Raw genomic sequence first — 19267 nt, 5'->3', positions numbered from 1 at the left:
AAAATGAGAGTCTTATTTATCTTTCTATGTGAATTACAATGTACGGTATTAAACTATGTATTGAGAGCTTTATTATTTATTATCTATGGATTTAAATTGGGTATTAACCGAGAACTGGAAGTGACAAAAATGTGTTTAGTAATTGCAATTAAAAGGAATAGGAAGCTCTGCTTTTTCATATTCCTTTTTGGACATGTTGTAATGAGAAACCAGAAAAAAATGAGATTTTACCTGCACTGCACCTGTGGTCTCTACATCTTGGGGTCTAGACCAACACTCAACCCTAACACCTATCAATGTAATATGAGTAATTTCACTTGATGAAACATTTTCTGACATTTCCAAACTACAAAATAATCAGAGTATGTATGATTCGTGCAGATATTGGATTGATATCGGTTTCGGCCCATACTCAAGGCTCCAATCTCAGTATGAAATCAAGAGTGAAATAGTTTTATTGGGACACCCTTATTAAACGATATAACAAATTAATGGAGAATCTGTTTTGTACTCTTACGTTTTCAGCCTTGGCAGCCGAGAAGGACGGTACACCAGTTTTCAAGTTCCCTCGATGGCGAGTCAAAGGGAAACCTCTCCCAGAGGTAGTGGAGGCCTACAAAGCGGTGGATGCTGAGCTCAATGTCATGCCCTTTTGCTCGCAGTTCATCCCTATGAACATTATTGATAATCCCAAGCATGGCTCCATCATTTACCACCCCTCAATCCTCCCGCTGCACAGAGGAGCCTCAGCCATCAACTGGTGAGGAATAGTTAGAATATGTTTGGGGTCAGGGTCGATTTATCACGGTCAGCAAGTATCAGAATCAGATTGCAAAGTATTTACCAAGATCAGAGGTTACTTGTTGTTTTTGTGTGCGTGCAAGCGCTCCCTGCATGCATGTGTGCCGACTGGCGAGTCAGTGCTGAGGGACAGCGTGAACGCAAGGCAAATTCTTCGGACCAACGAGCTACTTTTATTTAATATGAACAGTAATTATTAAATACATTTGTTTTGTTAAACCACTAATGGGAACATAAGCTAAACAGTTGTGTTCTTGTTGTATGTTTTTGTTTGTAACTGTGAGCAAGTTGTAAACAGCCTCGCTAATAGCAGCGAAGTATGAATTTAAATATGAATTCTCATTTTAGAGTTTAGTAATGCGGACGTTGTATCGATCCGTTGTGGTGAAGAAGGAGCTGAGCCGGAAGGCAAAGCTCTCAATTTACCGGTCGATCTACGTTCCCATCCTCACCTATGGTCATGAGCTTTGGGTCTTGACCGAAAAGACAAGATCACGGGTACAAGCGGCCCAAATGAGTTTCCTCCTCTCCCTTAGAGATAGGGTGAGAAGCTCTGCCATCCGGGAGGAACTCAAAGTAAAACCGCTGCTCCTCCACATGGAGAGGAGCCAGATGAGGTGGTTCAGGCATCTGGTCAGGATGCCACCCGAACGCCTCCCTAGGCAGGTGTTTAGGGCACGTCCAACTGGTAGGAGGCCACGGGGAAGACCCAGGACACGTTGGGAAGACTATGTCACCCGGCTGGCCTGGGAACGCCTCGGGATCCCCCGGGAAGAGCTAGACGAAGTGGCTGGAGATAGGGAAGTCTGGGCTTCCCTGCTTAGGCTGCTGCCCCCGCGACCCGACCTCGGATAAGCGGAAGATGATGGATGGATGGATGGATTTTAGAGTTTAAAACCTGTAAGCCAGAGCTTTACAACTGGCAGCCTAGGGGTGGGGAATGACTCCCTCCTGGTCCCTGGCCCCTGGGTTTAGTTCAAAACAAACATTTTTGCTGCAAACTCCTAGAAACACTATAGTGCACCTGTTGTATAGAGGAACTTGGACCACTGTGAACACATTGGCAGATCCTTGCATTGACATTTAGCCTTGCTAGCATACAAAAAACACTGGGGGTCGTCAAACTTGTGATTTACATAACTGAAGTGTTCCTTGAAGAACATATGAGAGGCTAACATTTTTGCGGCAGATTCTTAAAAACACTAGAGTGCAGTCATAGAGATGATATTATTATTGCTTAGTGCGTCTTCTAAAAATGACCGCAATAAAAGTGAAAATTGCAGCACTTTTGATTAAACGTAATGGACACATCAACTTCTGTCATTGCTGTCTATGAATCTAAACTCGATGCAACTGTCGTCATCATTTCTGAGCTCGGCCGATTTGTCATAACATTCCTTAAAGGAGTGGATCGACTTCAATAGTTGAAATAGTTGTTCATTCAATCAATCAATCAATGTTTACTTATATAGCCCTAAATCACTAGTGTCTCAAAGGGCTGCACAAACCACTACGACATCCTCGGTAGGCCCACATAAGGGCAAGGAAAACTCACACCCAGTGGGACGTCGGTGACAATGATGACTATGAGAACCTTGGAGAGGAGGAAAGCAATGGATGTCGAGCGGGTCTAACATGATACTGTGAAAGTTCAATCCATAATGGATCCATCACAGTCGCGAGAGTCCAGTCCAAAGCGGATCCAACACAGCAGCGAGAGTCCCGTTCACAGCGGAGCCAGCAGGAAACCATCCCAAGCGGAGGCAGATCAGCAGCGCAGAGATGTCCCCAGCCGATACACAGGCGAGCAGTACATGGCCACCGGATCGGACCGGACCCCCTCCACAAGGGAGAGTGGGAGATAGGAGAAAAAGAAAAGAAACGGCAGATCAACTGGTCTAAAAAGGGAGTCTATTTAAAGGCTGGTGTATACAAATGAGTTTTAAGGTGAGACTTAAATGCTTCTACTGAGGTGGCATCTCGAACTTTTACCGGGAGGGCATTCCAGAGTACTGGAGCCCGAAATGAAAAAGCTCTATAGCCCGCAGACTTTTTTTGGGCTTTGGGAATCACTAATAAGCCGGAGTCCTTTGAACGTAGATTTCTTGCCGGGACATATGGTACAATACAATCGGCAAGATAGGATGGAGCTAGACCGTGTAGTATTTTATACGTAAGTAGTAAAACCTTAAAGTCACATCTTAAGTGCACAGGAAGCCAGTGCAGGTGAGCCAGTACAGGTATATATGTATGTATATATGTATATAAAGGTATATACAGTATAGGTATATATGTATGTATATATGTATATAAAGGTATATACAGTATAGGTATATATGTATGTATATATGTATATAAAGTATATACAGTACAGGCGTAATGTGATCAAACTTTCTTCTTCTTGTCAAAAGTCTAGCAGCCGCATTTTGTACCAACTGTAATCTTTTAATGCTAGACATGGGGAGACCCGAAAATAATACATTACAGTAATCGAGACGAGACGTAACAAACGCAAGGACAATCTCGGCGTCTTTAGTGGACAGAATGGAGCGAATTTTAGCGATATTACGGAGATGAAAGAAGGCCGTTTTAGTAACGCTTTTAATGTGTGCCTCAAAGGAGAGAGTTGGGTCGAAGATAATACCCAGATTTTTTACCGAGTCGCCGTGTTTAATTGTTTGGTTGTCAAATGTTAGAATTGTATCATTAAATAGAGGTCGGTGTCTAGCAGGACCGATAATCAGCATTTCCGTTTTTTTGGCGTTGAGTTGCAAAAAGTTAGCGGACATCCATTGTTTAATTTCATTAAGACACGCCTCCAGCTGACTACAATCCGGCGTGTTGGTCAGCTTTAGGGGCATGTAGAGTTGGGTGTCATCAGCATAACAGTGAAAGCTAATACCGTATTTGCGTATGACGTCACCTAGCGGCAGCATGTAGATGCTGAAGAGTGCAGGGCCAAGGACCGAACCCTGGGGAACTCCACACGTGTTAATTAGCTCAGCAGCAGGAGTTGTGCACATGGACCCGATCTAATAAGTAAAACTTAGCGCAAAACAGCATGTGAAAACTATACAATTGTGTGTACTATTAATGAGCGTATTATTAATGGGTGTCACCTGGGGTGAGGCGTAACGATTAGAAGCATACAAATGTAGCGTAGTAAGACAACAGCTGCTGGCGTTCTGTCCGCAAATATCCTGCGAATGGCGGTAGTGGGTTTGAAGGGGAACTGCACTTTTTGGGGAATTTTGCCTATTTTTCATCATCATTATGAGAGACATGACGATTGATGTTTTTTTTTTTATTTCCAAATATTAAATACATGCGATCAAAAGTTTGCTTACAATGGAGCTTATGGGAGCTGCACAATTACGCCCATAAACCCCTTAAAAAAACATCCCAACACCTTCATTAGGGTTTATATATATAAATATATATATATATATATACAGTATATGTACCATATATATGTATATCTACAGTATATATACCATATATATATACATATATATATATAATATGTATATATATGTATATGTGTGTATATATATATGAGTATAAATACATATATATATTTGTGTATAAATATATATATATATGTGTGTGTGTGTGTGTGTGTGTATATATATATGTGTATATATATATTTATGTATATGTGTGTGTATATATATATATATATATATATATATATATACATATATATATATAATGTAGTAACAGAAACATTTATAATAACATTTCATGTTTACGAATTTTTATCATTTTAAGAATATGCTGCACATTAATCTTTTTCGCCCTTCACGGTGGAAGAGGGGTTAGTGCGTCTGCCTCACAATACGAAGGTCCTATAGTCCTGGGTTCAAATCCAGGCTCGGTATCTTTCTGTGTGGAGTTTGCATGTTCTCCCCGTGAATGCGTGGGTTCCCTCCGGGTACTCCGGCTTCCTCCCACTTCCAAAGACATGCACCTGGGGATAGGTTGATTGGCAACACTAAATGGTCCCTAGTGTGTGAATGTTGTCTGTCTATCTGTGTTGGCCCTGCGAGGAGGTGGCGACTTGTCCAGGGTGTACCCCGCCTTCCGCCCGATTGTAGCTGAGATAGGCGCCAGCGCCCCCCGCGACCCCGATAGGCAATAAGCGGTAGAAAATGGATGGATGGATTAATCTTTTTCTTCATCACTGCAGACTTCATGAAACATAATAAAACATCACTTACTGTGTGCAACGTCTGCTGTCATTAGGATGCCGACTGCAGGGATGTTCATATATTCCCATTAAGACGAAGAATGACTCATTATCCCTAGGAGGTTACAGGTCCCAAATGGCCGTCAAAGAGTACCGGATCAGGCCCGCGAACAGGTTCAACCAGGTCCGTGAGATGAGTTTGCTTAATGCATTTTTAAACTAAAGAGACTGCTGTTCTAATTGTGTCCACTGTATGTCGCAATAGTAGTGTTGTTCCATCCATCCATTTTCTACCACTTATTCCTTTCCGGGTTGCGGGGGGCGCTGGAGCTCAGCTACAATCGTGCGGAAGGCGGGTTAATCCCTGGACAACTCACCACTTCATCGCAGGGCCAACACAGATAGACAGACAACATTCACACACTAGGGCCAATTTAGTGTTGCCAATCAACCTATCCCCAGGTGCATGTCTTTGGAGGTGGGAGGAAGCCGGAGTACCCGGAGGGAACCCACGCAGTCACAGGGAGAACATACAAACTCCACACAGAAAGATCCCGAGCCCGGGATTGAACCCAGGACTACTCAGGACCCCCGTATTGTGAGGCACATGCACTAACCCCTGTGCTCAGCAAAGAAAATAGCAAGTATACCAAGTAAAAGGTACAGAATAAACCAGGGCTGTGACTCGTCACCCTCGTAAAAAATGTTTGTAAAATAAACAATTAGTATCCATCCATCCATCCATTTTCTACCGCTTATTCCCTTTCGGGGTCGCGGGGGGTGCTGGCGCCTATCTCAGCTACAATCGGGCGGAAGGCAGGGTACACCCTGGACAAGTCGCCACCTCATCGCAGGGCCAACACAGATAGACAGACAACATTCACACTCACATTCACACACTAGGGCCAATTTTAGTGTTGCCAATCAACCTATCCCCAGGTGCATGTCTTTGGAAGTGGGAGGGGCCTATCCCCAGGTGCATGTCTTTGGAAGTGGGAGGAAGCCGGAGTACCCGGAGGGAACCCACGCATTCACGGGGAGAACATGCAAACTCCACACAGAAAAATCCCGAGCCTGGATTTGAACCCAGGACTGCAGGAACTTCGTATTGTGAGGCAGACGCACTAACCCCTCTGCCACCGTGAAGCCCTAAACAATTAGTAATCCAACTTAAAATGCTGCATGAGACACTGCACATTGATATAGTTCTGTGAAAATGTTAATTTTCTGTGAAACTATAAAGAAAGTGACTAGTGTGATTTACTGCAAAACTGTCAGTCTTTTAAGTTTTGGGTTTGTTGAAATTGTTCACACATTGCACAGCATTTATTTTTCTATCGATGCACAGTGATGCTAAGAAGGCAGGGAGTTGCTCAGTTTGTATGGTGTGTTGCGTTGCCACAAGATTAATATGTGGAAATGACAAATGAGGTAGTTGATACATTAGAGCAGGGGTAGGGAACCTATGGCTCTAGAGCCAGATGTGGCTCTTTTGATGACTGCGTCTGGCTCTCAGATAAATCTTAGCTGACATTGCTTAACACGATAAGTAATTGATAATTCTGCTGGTAATCACAGTGTTTAAAATAACGTTCAAATTACAAAACATTCTCATGTATTTTAATCCAACCATCCATTTTCTATCGCACCTGTCCAAGATGTTGCATTAATGGTAAGAAGTATATTTATTATTGGTTAAATTTAGAATAACAATGTTGTTCAAAACAATTGAAGAGTTATTATACTCTTAAAATGTTGGTCTTAAAAATGCACGCATTTAGTTGTATTCAGTGTTAAAAAATTTGATATGGCTCTCACGGAAATACATTTTGAAATTTTTGGCTTTCATGGCTCTCTCAGCCAAAAAGGTTCCCGACCCCTGCATGAGAGGGTTTGTATTTATGCTTTATTTTGGTTTATGTTCAATCCTAGATGGTCTGTGACTTAAAGTTTAATTTATTTGTAGCTACACTGAGATTAAGTCTAAGTTCATTGTGTTTTTCATGCTGTTTTTGAAACGGCACCAATTTTTCCTCAGAATTTTCAAGTAACTTCAAATGTTTTGTCAAGAGGATTATTGTCACGGCTTGGTATGTCATAATTTAAGAGGAACCCAAGGATGCAGACAAATAAGAGGTGAGTAGAACAGTTTATTTACTCTTGGTAGTGTACTCACAACAAAGGGTGCTCCACATAGGAGAGAACTAAAAAAAAATGGGCTTCGTGAAAAAAATAACAAAAAACTATATAATAATCTAGAATAAATTTAGGCTGGAGTTGCAAGACGTGCAACAGCTGTCTAAGAACCAAACTGGATAACAAGCAGGATCGGACATGGAAGTCGTCAGTCAGGAAGCCAAGAAGTGGAATCGCCAAGTGCCATCCAGCTGCCAAGGTGCAGATTAAATATCCTCCGGGGAAAATGGGAAGCAGCTGTGCACGTCTCACAACTCCGCCCACAAAGGGGAAACAGGAACTCTTAAGACAGGGGTGCCCACACTTTTTCTGCAGGCGAGCTACTTTTCAATTGACCGACACGAGGGGATCTACCTCATTTATATATATCATTTATATTTATTTATTTATGAAAGACACATTTTTGTAAACAAGTTAAATGTGTTTAATGATAATACAAGCATGTGTAACACATATAAATGTCTTTCTTTCACAAAGACAAGAATATAAGTTGGTGTATTACCTGATTCTGATGACTTGCATTGATTGGAATCGGACAGTAATGATGATAACGCCCACATTTTCAAATGGAGGAGAAAAAAAGTTGTCCTTTCTGTACAATACCACATGAAAGTGGTCTGTTTTTGGCATCTAATTCATCCAGCTTCCATACACTTTACAAGAAAAACATTGGCGGCAAATTCCGTAGCTTGCTTGATTGACATTCACGGCACCCGAGGGTCTTGTGAGATGACGCTGGCTGCTGCCAGTTCATTATTATGAAAAAATGACAGAGAGGAAGGCGAGAAACACTTTTTATTTCAACAGACTTTCGCGCCGTCCCTTCCGTCAAAACTCTAAAGGCCGACTGCGCATTTCCTATCTTCACAATAAAAGCCCTGCTTCATGCTGCCTGCGCTAACTAAATACAGAGTCTCGGAAAGCTGGCGTGCACAACTGATGTGCACGCCAGCTTTCTGAGGGATCGCTTGTGCACGCCAGTTTTCCGAGACTCTGTATTTAGTTAGCGCAGGCAGCATGAAGCAGGGCTTTTATTGTGAAGATAGGAAATGTGCAGTCGGCCTTTAGAGTTTTGACGGAAGGTACGGCGCGAGAGTCTGTTGAAATAAAAAGTGTTTCTCGCCTTCCTCTCGGTCATATTTTCATAATAATGATCTTGCAGCAGCCAGCGTCATCTCACAAGACCCTCCGGTACCGTGAATGTCATTTAAGTGACGTCTTGGTGAAGATTGATGATCACTCATTTTTAGGTCTATTTTTTTTAAAGCCTGGCTGGAGATCGACTGACACACCCCCCGCGGTCGACTGGTAGCTCGCGATCGACGTAATGGGCACCCCTGTATTAAGAGGACAGAGAATTGAAGTGAGGTCAAAAGGTCAACTGCACCAACAGAGGAAAACTGAATACAAACCACAAGGTGGCAGCAGGCGGTGACATTATTTGTGATATGTACATTTTCAGAATGTGCTTGTTTTATTTTGGGCCGAAGTAAAACGAAGAAAACAATCTAAAGTTTTCGTAGTTGTATTTTTAAGTTATTACTTGATTATACCCATCCGGCCTATGTGGGAATTGATTTTCTTCCATGTGGCCTCTGAACTAAAATTAGTTTGACGAATAAACAGAATCAACAATACCGCTTCTTTAGAATCCCATATGTAGAGTAGGTACGTAAGGAGTCACATGGTGTTGACCTCTTTGTAGGCTCACGGAAGAAAATGAAACCAAGGACTCAAGCAGTTTTGCATAATTATATTACCGGGTACTCCAGTAACCAGTGTATTTTCCATACTTACTATTGTTTTATTTTGGGTGGGTTTCTCTTTGTGTAAACAGGACCCTGATTGATGGTGATAAGAAGGCTGGCTTCACCGTGTTCTGGGCTGATGACGGCTTGGATACTGGACCAATCCTGTTGCAACGGGAATGTGCAGTTGAACCCAATGACACAGTGGACACACTCTACAACCGCTTCTTGTTCCCAGAGGGCATAAAAGCAATGGTAAACTGTGACTGAAGTGTCACACAAAATGTTTCTGTTGGATTTACTTCAAAATGTTGTTCTGTTTAATTGGCGTTACGAAAACAATAGCGTCAACTCAATACATAAAAATCTCGTTTTACAAAAGTGACTTAGAGGACCTGTGATGAATTGAATCTACATTCAAAACACTTCCTTGTGCTTTAGTAAATATGTATTGGATATAATTTGGTGTAATTTTGGAATAATTCTGCTGCACAGTGTCTTTTATAACCCAAATTTGGAGTCCGTCATCAAGATTGTGGAGGCGTTCTCAGATTGTAAAAGAAACCACGTCCCACTTTCTCCCAAAGTACCAGTATCATGATTTATCTTTTGAAAATGTACACTGCTTAAAACTATATATCTTATAGTCCATCCATCCAGAGCCTACCCCAGACAGACAGTCGAGCCAATTTAGTGTGTTTGATGCTTTGGTATTGTTCGTAACAAGATTAATAAGTCAGAAACGACTGAATTGCTAGCATGTACGTCATAATCATTATACTATTAGTCGACATATTAGTGCCTCTGCAAAAACGTTTAAGGTTTTTTATTATTGGTTGACGCCTTCACAGTCTTAGGCGATGTAAAACTCAGGTGTTCCTTTCATCCTTTCCAATCGAGGTGGAGTCGGTGCAGCTCATTGCTGATGGAAAAGCGCCGCGAATCCCCCAGTCAGAGAAAGGTGCAAGCTATGAAGGAATTCAGAAGAAATCCAATGCCAAGGTAAGATTTTTCATAGCAGCTGTCAGAAAAAAATGGAGGGTTTGCACGGTGTGACATGGTAGAGTAAATCGATATCTTCCAACATGAAGGGTATTCCATCACCTGTCCCCCTGTGACCAGAATGAATGTCCTTCAGCAAAATGATTCATAGAAAATGTCAATCTTCTTCTTCCTTTACGGACATGTTGAATTTGTAAAAAATAGACTTTCTTGAAAAGGCACATGATCGCCATTGCCGATTATTAACGCCGATCACAAAGGCCTTTCCCTTTGATACTGTATTTATTTGTAATTCCCCAGTTGACAAATGGCTAGCAGCTAATCACATTTCCCCATACATAGTGTGGAGCCGCTCCCCTACGGTAATAATATTCACCTCCATCAATCAATCAATCAATGTTTATTTATATAGCCCCAAATCACAAATGACTCAAAGGACTGCACAAATCATTACGACTACAACATCCTCGGAAGCACCCACAAAAGGGCAAGGAAAACTCACACCCAGTGGGCAGGGAGAATTCACATCCAGTGGGACGCCAGTGACAATGCTGACTATGAGAAACCTTGGAGAGGACCTCAGATGTGGGCAACCCCCCCCCTCTAGGGGACCGAAAGCAATGGATGTCGAGCGGGTTTAACATGATACTGTGAAAGTTCAATCCATAGTGGATCCAACACAGCCGCGAGAGTTCAGTTCAAGCGGATCCAAGACAGCAGCGAGAGTTCCGTCCACAGGAAACCATCTCAAGCGGAGGCGGATCAGCAGCGTAGTCCCCGATACAGGTGAGCGGTCCATCCTGGGTCCCGACGAGCAGTCCATCCTGGGTCTCGACACTGGACAGCCAGTACTTCATCCATGGTCATCGGACCGGACCCCCTCCACAAGGGAGGGGGGGACATAGGAGAAAGAAAAGAAGCGGCAGATCAACTGGTCTAAAAAGGAGGTCTATTTAAAGGCTAAAGTATACAGATGAGTTTTAAGGTGAGACTTAAATGCTTCTACTGAGGTAGCATCTCGAACTGTTACCGGGAGGGCATTCCAGAGTACTGGAGCCCGAACGGAAAACGCTCTATAGCCCGCAGACTTTTTTTGGGCTCTAGGAATCACTAATAAGCCGGAGTCTTTTGAACGCAGATTTCTTGCCGGGACATATGGTACAATACAATCGGCAAGATAGGCTGGAGCTAGACCGTGTAGTATTTTATACGTAATTAGTAAAACCTTAAAGTCACATCTTAAGTGCACAGGAAGCCAGTGCAGGTGAGCCAGTATAGGTATATATGTATGTATATATGTATATAAAGGTATATACAGTATAGGTATATATGTATGTATATATGTATATAAAGGTATATACAGTATAGGTATATATGTATGTATATATGTATATAAAGGTATATACAGTATAGGTATATATGTATGTATATATGTATATAAAGTATATACAGTATAGGTATATATGTATGTATATATGTATATAAAGGTATATACAGTACAGGCGTAATGTGATCAAACTTTCTTATTCTTGTCAAAAGTCTAGCAGCCGCATTTTGTACCAACTGTAATCTTTTAATGCTAGACATGGGGAGACCCGAAAATAATAGGTTACAGTAATCGAGACGAGACGTAACAAACGCATGGATAATGATCTCAGCGTCTTTAGTGGACAAAATGGAGCGAATTTTAGCGATATTACGGAGATGAAAGAAGGCCGTTTTAGTAACGCTTTTAATGTGTGACTCAAAGGAGAGAGTTGGGTCGAAGATAATACCCAGATTCTTTACCGTGTCGCCTTGTTTAATTGTTTGGTTGTCAAATGTTAGAGTTGTATCATTAAATAGAGGTCGGTGTCTAGCAGGACCGATAATCAGCATTTCCGTTTTTTTGGCATTAAGTTGCAAAAAGTTAGCGGACATCCATTGTTTAATTTCATTAAGACACGCTTCCAACTGACTACAGTCCGGCGTGTTGGTCAGCTTTAGGGGCATGTAGAGTTGGGTGTCATCAGCATAGCAGTGAAAGCTAATACCGTATTTGCGTATGACGTCACCCCCTCCATGGCGTTAAATAAACTGCACTTTTTAGTAACCTAAGTTTTTTATCACGACTCAATGCTACATTATTACTGTGGTATTAGTGTGAATTGGCAGATCGATTCATATATTGGTGGTATCGACACCGAGGGTAATATCAGCATGTGATCGATACTGGACGGATTTGATCGGTTGTTATTGTCTCAAACTCTTTTTTTTTTTTTTTTTATGTTTACAAATTTACAATACAAAAAAGGACACAGGAGGGCAAAACAGGACTTAAATAAGTATTAGATAGTAGTTTTTGATTTTGTTCAGTTAATGTGACTTATTTTGCTCAAACAATTGTATGTAATAAAAGAGAATAAGTAACTATTTAAAATAGTGTGCTGATATTATCAATAGCACTCACCATAAATACATTTAATAAATGTACAGTTAATACATGAGCTCAGTATTGGTATTTGTATCAGTCGATCTCACTCATAAATGACTGGTAACGTAATCAGCAAAATAAAACCCTGATCAGAACATCCCTGGTATTATTATTAGATAGATAGATAGTACTTTTTTAGTATTATTATTATTATTATTATTGTTATTATTATTATTACTATTATTATATTATTATTTATATTATTATGTTGCATGAATTGATTTGAATTAAAAATCGACTCAGACTAAAATCGTCACCACAAGAATTAAAATGGAATTGAATCATGAGGGGTTGAAATATTCACATCCGTAAAATATAAACAGTTGAAAATGAAGTAGGGACGGCGTGGCGCAGTGCGTAACCCGAGGGTCCCTGGTTCAAATCCCACCTAGTACCAACCTCGTCACGTCCGTTGTGTCCTGAGCAAGACACTTCACCCTTGCTCCTGATGGGTGCTGGTTAGCGCCTTGCATGGCAGCTCCCTCCATCAGTGTGTGAATGTGTGTGTGAAAAGGTAAATGTGGAAGTAGTGTCAAAGCGCTTTGAGTACCTTGAAGGTAGAAAAGCGCTATACAAGTACAACCCATTTATCATTTATTATTATTTAAGTATCAGGGTAAAAAATTAAGTTAAAAAAAATAATACTACTCTTGTTGACCAAAGTTTGTAAATAACAATACATGTGTTCTTACTACAAGCAAAGTACTCATCCTAGCATTTTCATTCTGTGGTATTGCACCGCGAGTCACGGAACGTGAAGAGAAATACTCGTACACACTATGGTTGTACGGTATACCGGCACTAGTATATTACCGTGATACTAATGAATCATATTCGGTACTATACCGCCTCTAAAAAGTACCGGTCTTGCCCTACCTTTTTTTTTTACGGGCATGACGGTGTGTCATTGTCACTCCGTGACCTTGCTGCTTTTACAGCAGAGGAGCATGTTCTGCAGCGCACAAGCAGACAAGATGTGTAGACAGAAAAGGGAGAATGGACGCATGTTGGCTTGAAAAATAACGATAAAGGTGAAGCTATAACACTGCAACGCCCTCAGGAAGAGGTGCTTTAAGACAGTGGTCCCCAACCACTGTGCCGCGGCCCGGTACCGGGACGCAGAAGAATTTTTTTATTGATTTTTATTTAAAAAAAAAAAAAATGTCCAGCCGTGTCCAGTTTTACAAGGATCATCCCTGCAGGACGAGGAATAGCTAAACATTATTCACTACACACCGTAGATCAGGGGTGCCCATTACGTCGATCGCGAGCTACCAGTCGACCGCGGGGGGTGTGTCAGTCGATCTCCAGCCAGGCTTTTAAAAAAAATAGACCTAAAAATTAGTGATCATCAATCTTCACCAAGACGTCACTTAGATGACATTCACGGTACCGGAGGGTCTTGTGAGATGACGCTGGCTGCTGCAAGATCATTATTATGAAAAATGACCGAGAGGAAGGCGAGAAACACTTTTTATTTCAACAGACTCTCGCGCCGTACCTTCCGTCAAAACTCTAAAGGCCGACTGCACATTTCCTATCTTCACAATAAAAGCCCTGCTTCATGCTGCCTGCGCTAACTAAATACAGAGTCTCGGAAAACTGGCGTGCACAAGCGATCCCTCAGAAAGCTGGCGTGCACATCACTTGTGCACGCCAGCTTTCCGAGACTCTTATTTTGTTAGCGCAGGCAGCATGAAGCAGGGCTTTTTTATTGTGAAGATAGGAAATGTGCAGTCGGCCTTTAGAGTTTTGACGGAAGGGACGGCGCGAAAGTCTGTTGAAATAAAAAGTGTTTGTCGCCTTCCTCTCTGTCATTTTTTCATAATAATGAACTGGCAGCAGCCAGCGTCATCTCACAAGACCCTCGGGTGCCGTGAATGTCAATCAAGCAAGCTACGGAATTTGCCGCCAATGTTTTTCTTGTAAAGTGTATGGAAGCTGGATGAATTAGATGCCAAAAACCAACCACTTTCATGTGGTATTGTACAGAAAGGACAACTTTTTTTCTCCTCCATTTGAAAATGTGGGCGTTATCATCATTACTGTCTGATTCCAATCAATGCAAGTCATCAGAATCAGGTAATACACCAACTTATATTCTTGTCTTTGTGAAAGAAAGACATCTATATGTGTTACACATGCTTGTATTATCATTAAACACATTTAACTTGTTTACAAAAATGTCTCTTTCATAAATAAATAAATATAAATGATATATATAAATGAGGTAGATCCCCTCGAGTTGGTCAATTGAAAAGTAGCTCGCCTGCAGAAAAAGTGTGGGCACCCCTTCCGTAGATCATCTGCGTCACAATGTAAACAAACGCCACGGGTTGATCTACACCTGACAGCCACTGTAATGATACCATGTAGAGGAGCGTTACTGATTACATCAATATTTTTTTAGCATAACAAAATCTTTTTTCCTTTTTTTAAAATTCATATTATGTTTATAAACGCAGGCAATTCGTCCCTGGACACATGAGGACTTAAATTAAGACCATTGTATGATCCTGTAACTACTTGGTATCAGACCGATACCCAAATTTGTGGTATCATCCAAAACTAATGTAAAACATCCCAAAAAAAGAAGAATATTTAATTATTACAGTTTAACAAAAGTGTAGATAGAACATTTTAAAACAGAAAATAAGATATTAACAGTAGATGAACAAGTTGATTAATAATTCACTTTCTACCGCTTGTCCTTAATAAATTTGACAAAATAATAGAATGGAAAATGACACAATATGTTACTGCATATGTCAGCAGCTAAATTAGGGGACTTTGTTTGCTTACTTACTACTAAAAGACAAGTTCTGTTCACTATTTTATTTAAGGACAAAATTGCAATAAGAAACATATGTTTAATGTACGGTAAGATTTTTTTATTCAAATAAAGCCAATAATGTAATTTTATTTAGAAAAGTATCGAAAAGTATCAAAATAATGGTATCGGGACAACCCTAAAATGGGTGAAAATGATTCCTCTCAACTTGCATTGGTTTCCACAAAAGTGGTGAACTCCTGATGATCCTTTATCAGTTTATGAGTAAACCATTAACTTATCTTTCCTGAATCATTGTGTGAGTGTAGGAATGAAGGATTAAGCAACATTGTAAATGGGATTTTGAATTTGTTGAAGGTAGAAAAGCTGCTGCATGTTCACAGGCACTTTTTCTCTCTTATCAGATCGATCTCGCTCAGCCAGCTGAGGCCATCCACAACTGGATCCGGGGCCATGACAAAATCCCTGGGGCTTGGACTGTCATTGATGGCAAGGTGTGTTTCTGGAAATACATTTCACATTTCACACAGCTGGGGACGCAACCATCTAAACATTTCCTATCACGATTATGGCCGCAACTATTAATCGATTACATTTCCTTAATTGAATAGAAAAAAACTTCAATTTATATTTCGTTGTTTCGATTAATCGTTTAATCAGTGTAACGAATAAGAATTTATAAAATCCAGACCACATGAAAGAAGGTAAAACAAGTTAAATAGAACCAGAATCAGCTTTATTGGCCAAGTATGTTTAACACAAAAATTATTTGACTTAGTTGGCTATGTTCTTTTTGTTTATAATATGGCAAATAGAAGGCAAAAGAAGGTAAACTAAGGTTGAAATTTCCCCTCGGGGATTAATAAAGTATTTCTGACTCTGATTCTGATAATGCAAGGTAAAATATGGTAAAATTGTAATGACTGATTGGCATAGTAATGCCGGGTTTGTCCCTCCGTGGATGTGTCGACAAGAACACAGCAATGGTAAGTTTAAATGATTTATTAAACTTAACAAAAACAGGCTACGAACAAAAATACTGGAGCTAACAGACAAAATAAACCAAGGGCGCTAGCATAAAAGCTAGGAATAGAAAACAGAAAAACTAAGACTGGCACGAAGGCACACAAAAAGGAAAAACAATTACTCTGCGCCAGAGCTGGAATAAAACAAAGGCTTAGCGTGAAAAGCTAGCGAGAATATACATACGTGAAGTCAGTCGATACTGTTGCTCAAAGGCAAATTATGAACCCAGACTGAACAAAGAAAAGAGGAAGGCTTATATACGGAGTAATCAAGGAGAACCAGGTGTGTGTAGAAAACGAGGAGCAGGTGAAATCAATGTGTAACCAAGGTGACTGACTAAACAGGAAGTAAGCTGGTCAGACGGAGAATGAGACAATGGAACAATAAACAATATGTGAAGATCCGAGTAACGGATATCAACAAAAATAAGGTATATAGAAGATAAAAAAGGTGAATAGAAGCTATTAAAGGTAAATCAAAGGTAAAATAAGGTAAATCAAAGTTAAAATAAGGTAAATAAAAGCAACAATTATGTAAATAGAAGGTAATTAAAAGGTGTAATGAAATAAATAAAAGGGTAAAACATGGTCAAAAAAAAAATCCTCAACTCTAACAACCATATTGCTCCAAAAAAGTACAAGTAAAATCCAGTTACATTAACATTGGCAAAGGAAGAGTTGACACGAAAGGAGCAGACAAACAGAGGGAGAGAACGATGGGATTTAGGGGACTTTGTGTGTACTGTAAAAAAAATCTTCTTTGGCATATTTTTTCCTGAATAGTCCAGTCTCATCACAATTAAAACTTGCTCAACTCTGTTTCTTCCATACTTGCGACCACCATTAATGTACTCGTCGCAAATAGTCTTTTTTTTCAGCCAGCCACACACACTCGTGTTGTTGTTAAAAAATGTTTTTTCATCACTTACTGTAAATAAAAGTTCATGTATAATGCATATGTTCATTTTTGACTGTACTTAAATGTATAATGGACTGTATTTATATTTTTTACATGTGAGTAATGCTGTATAATAGACTATATTTATATTATTCACTTATAAAAATACCTACTGTATTTTTCGGATTATAAATTGCAGTTTTTTTCATAGTTTGGCCGTGGGTGCGACATCTACTCCGGAGCGACTTATGTGTGAAATTATTAACACATTACCGTAAAATATCAAATAATATTATACATCTCATTCGCGGAAGAGACGAAGAAAATGTCAGCAATCGTCACATACAAGTTAACCAATAAGAATTTGGCGGGGGAGGGTCATGGCAAAAGTGCATTGTGGGTCATTGAATGCTAACTGCTATATGCTATATGCTACTGCCGTAGCTATTAAAATGGATAATTTCATCGTTGGCGGTAACTTATAAAAACTGAGAAGGGCTGAACAAAAATGGCACCAAAAAGGAGATCATGTACTGCAGATTACAAGCTGGACGTAGTGAAATATGCAGCAGAAAACGACAAGAAGATGCGGTGCACACTTTTGGAGTTGACAGAGTTGTTTAGAAGTGACATCGAGGAAGAAGATTTCATCGGATTCATCAATTAAGAGTGAGAGATTGTTTGGTAAACGTATCGCATGTTCTATATCAGGGGTGGGCATTACGTCGATCGCGATCGACTGGTCGATCTCGGAGGGTGTGTCAGTCGATATCAAGCCAGGCATTAAAAAATAGACATAAAAATGAGCAATCATCAATCATACCAAGACTTCACTTTCGTCAGTTGTTTGACATTCTCGGCACCCGAGGATCTTGTGAGATGACGCTGGCTGCTGCGAGCTCATATTTAAGAAAAAAATCACTAGCAGCGAAACACATTTTATTTCTAGAGACTCCGTACCTACTGTCAAAACTCTAAAGAGCGACTGCACAGTTCCTGTCTTCACCATAAAAGACCTGTTTCATCCTGCCTGTGCTAACAAAATAAGAGTCTCAGAAAGCTAGCAAGCTACGGAGTTTGATGCCAATGTATTTCTCCCCCGCCCTCAGCGACCGCTTTCTCACTTGCTTGCCCACCCGCACACTCACTGACGTCACTCACCTGCTGCCAGACATTAAAGGGCCACACACATATGCTACTCTCATAACAAAGTGTTTAAAAACGAGTATGCAAGTTGGACAAATGAGATGCCAAATCCAACCACTTTCATGTGGTATTGGACAGAAAGGAGGACTTTTTTTTTCCTCCATTTGAAAATGCGGACGTTATCAGCACCACTGTCTAATTCCAATCAATGCAAGTCATCAGAATCAGGTAATACACCAACTTATATTCTTGTCTTCATGAAAGAAAGGAATCTATGTGTGTTAAACATGCTTGTATTATCATTAAACACCATTAACTTGTTAACAAAAATGTCTCTTTCATAAATAAATAAATATAAATTATAAATAGGAATGAGGTAGATCTCCTCGACTTGGTCAATTGAAAAGTAGCTCACCTGCAGAAAAAGTGTGAGCGCCCCTGTTCTATATGTTCTAGATATTTGAATGACTCTTACCATAATATGTTAGGTTAACATACCAGGCACCTTCTCAGTTGGTTATTTATGCGTCATATAACGCAGTGGTCCCCAACCACCGGGGAGTGGCCCGATTGGTACCGGGCCGCAGAATAATTTTTTATTAATTTTTATTTAAAAAAGAAATTTAAAAAAAACATTTTATTTTTTATTTTTTATTAAATCAACATAAAAAACACAATATACACTTACATTTAGTGCACCAACCACAAAAACCTCCCTTTTTTATGACAAAAATAAAAAAAGGATTCCCCCCCCGGCCGCGGGATAAATTATTAAGCGTTGACCGGTCCAAGGTTACAAAAAGGTTGGGGACCACTGATATAACCTACACTTATTCAGCCTGGGGTTCACTATTCTCTATTTATTTTAAATTGCCTTTCAAATGTCTATTCTTGGTGTTGGATTTTATCAAATAAATTTCCCCCAAAAATGCGACTTATACTCCAGTGCGACGTATATATGTTTTTTCCTTCTTTATTATGCATGTTCGGCCGGTGCC

The 19267-nt window shown here is 40.2% G+C and overlaps 1 protein-coding gene across 1 annotated transcript in view; it reads left to right on the top strand.

Moving 5' to 3' along the window:
* Positions 1 to 19267, top strand: part of LOC133562888 (mitochondrial 10-formyltetrahydrofolate dehydrogenase-like) — a 101274-nt gene that overhangs the window by 29809 nt on the left and 52198 nt on the right. The window contains exons 3-6 of the mRNA XM_061916703.1: positions 526 to 760; positions 9024 to 9189; positions 9835 to 9936; positions 15605 to 15694. Of these exons, the coding sequence (XP_061772687.1) occupies positions 526 to 760; positions 9024 to 9189; positions 9835 to 9936; positions 15605 to 15694 (593 nt within the window). The remainder of the gene's footprint in view (positions 1 to 525; positions 761 to 9023; positions 9190 to 9834; positions 9937 to 15604; positions 15695 to 19267) is intronic.

The sequence above is a fragment of the Nerophis ophidion genome, linkage group LG12 (assembly GCF_033978795.1).
Source record: "Nerophis ophidion isolate RoL-2023_Sa linkage group LG12, RoL_Noph_v1.0, whole genome shotgun sequence".
Taxonomy (NCBI): domain Eukaryota; kingdom Metazoa; phylum Chordata; class Actinopteri; order Syngnathiformes; family Syngnathidae; genus Nerophis; species Nerophis ophidion.
This window is presented reverse-complemented; position numbering and strand designations above follow the sequence as displayed.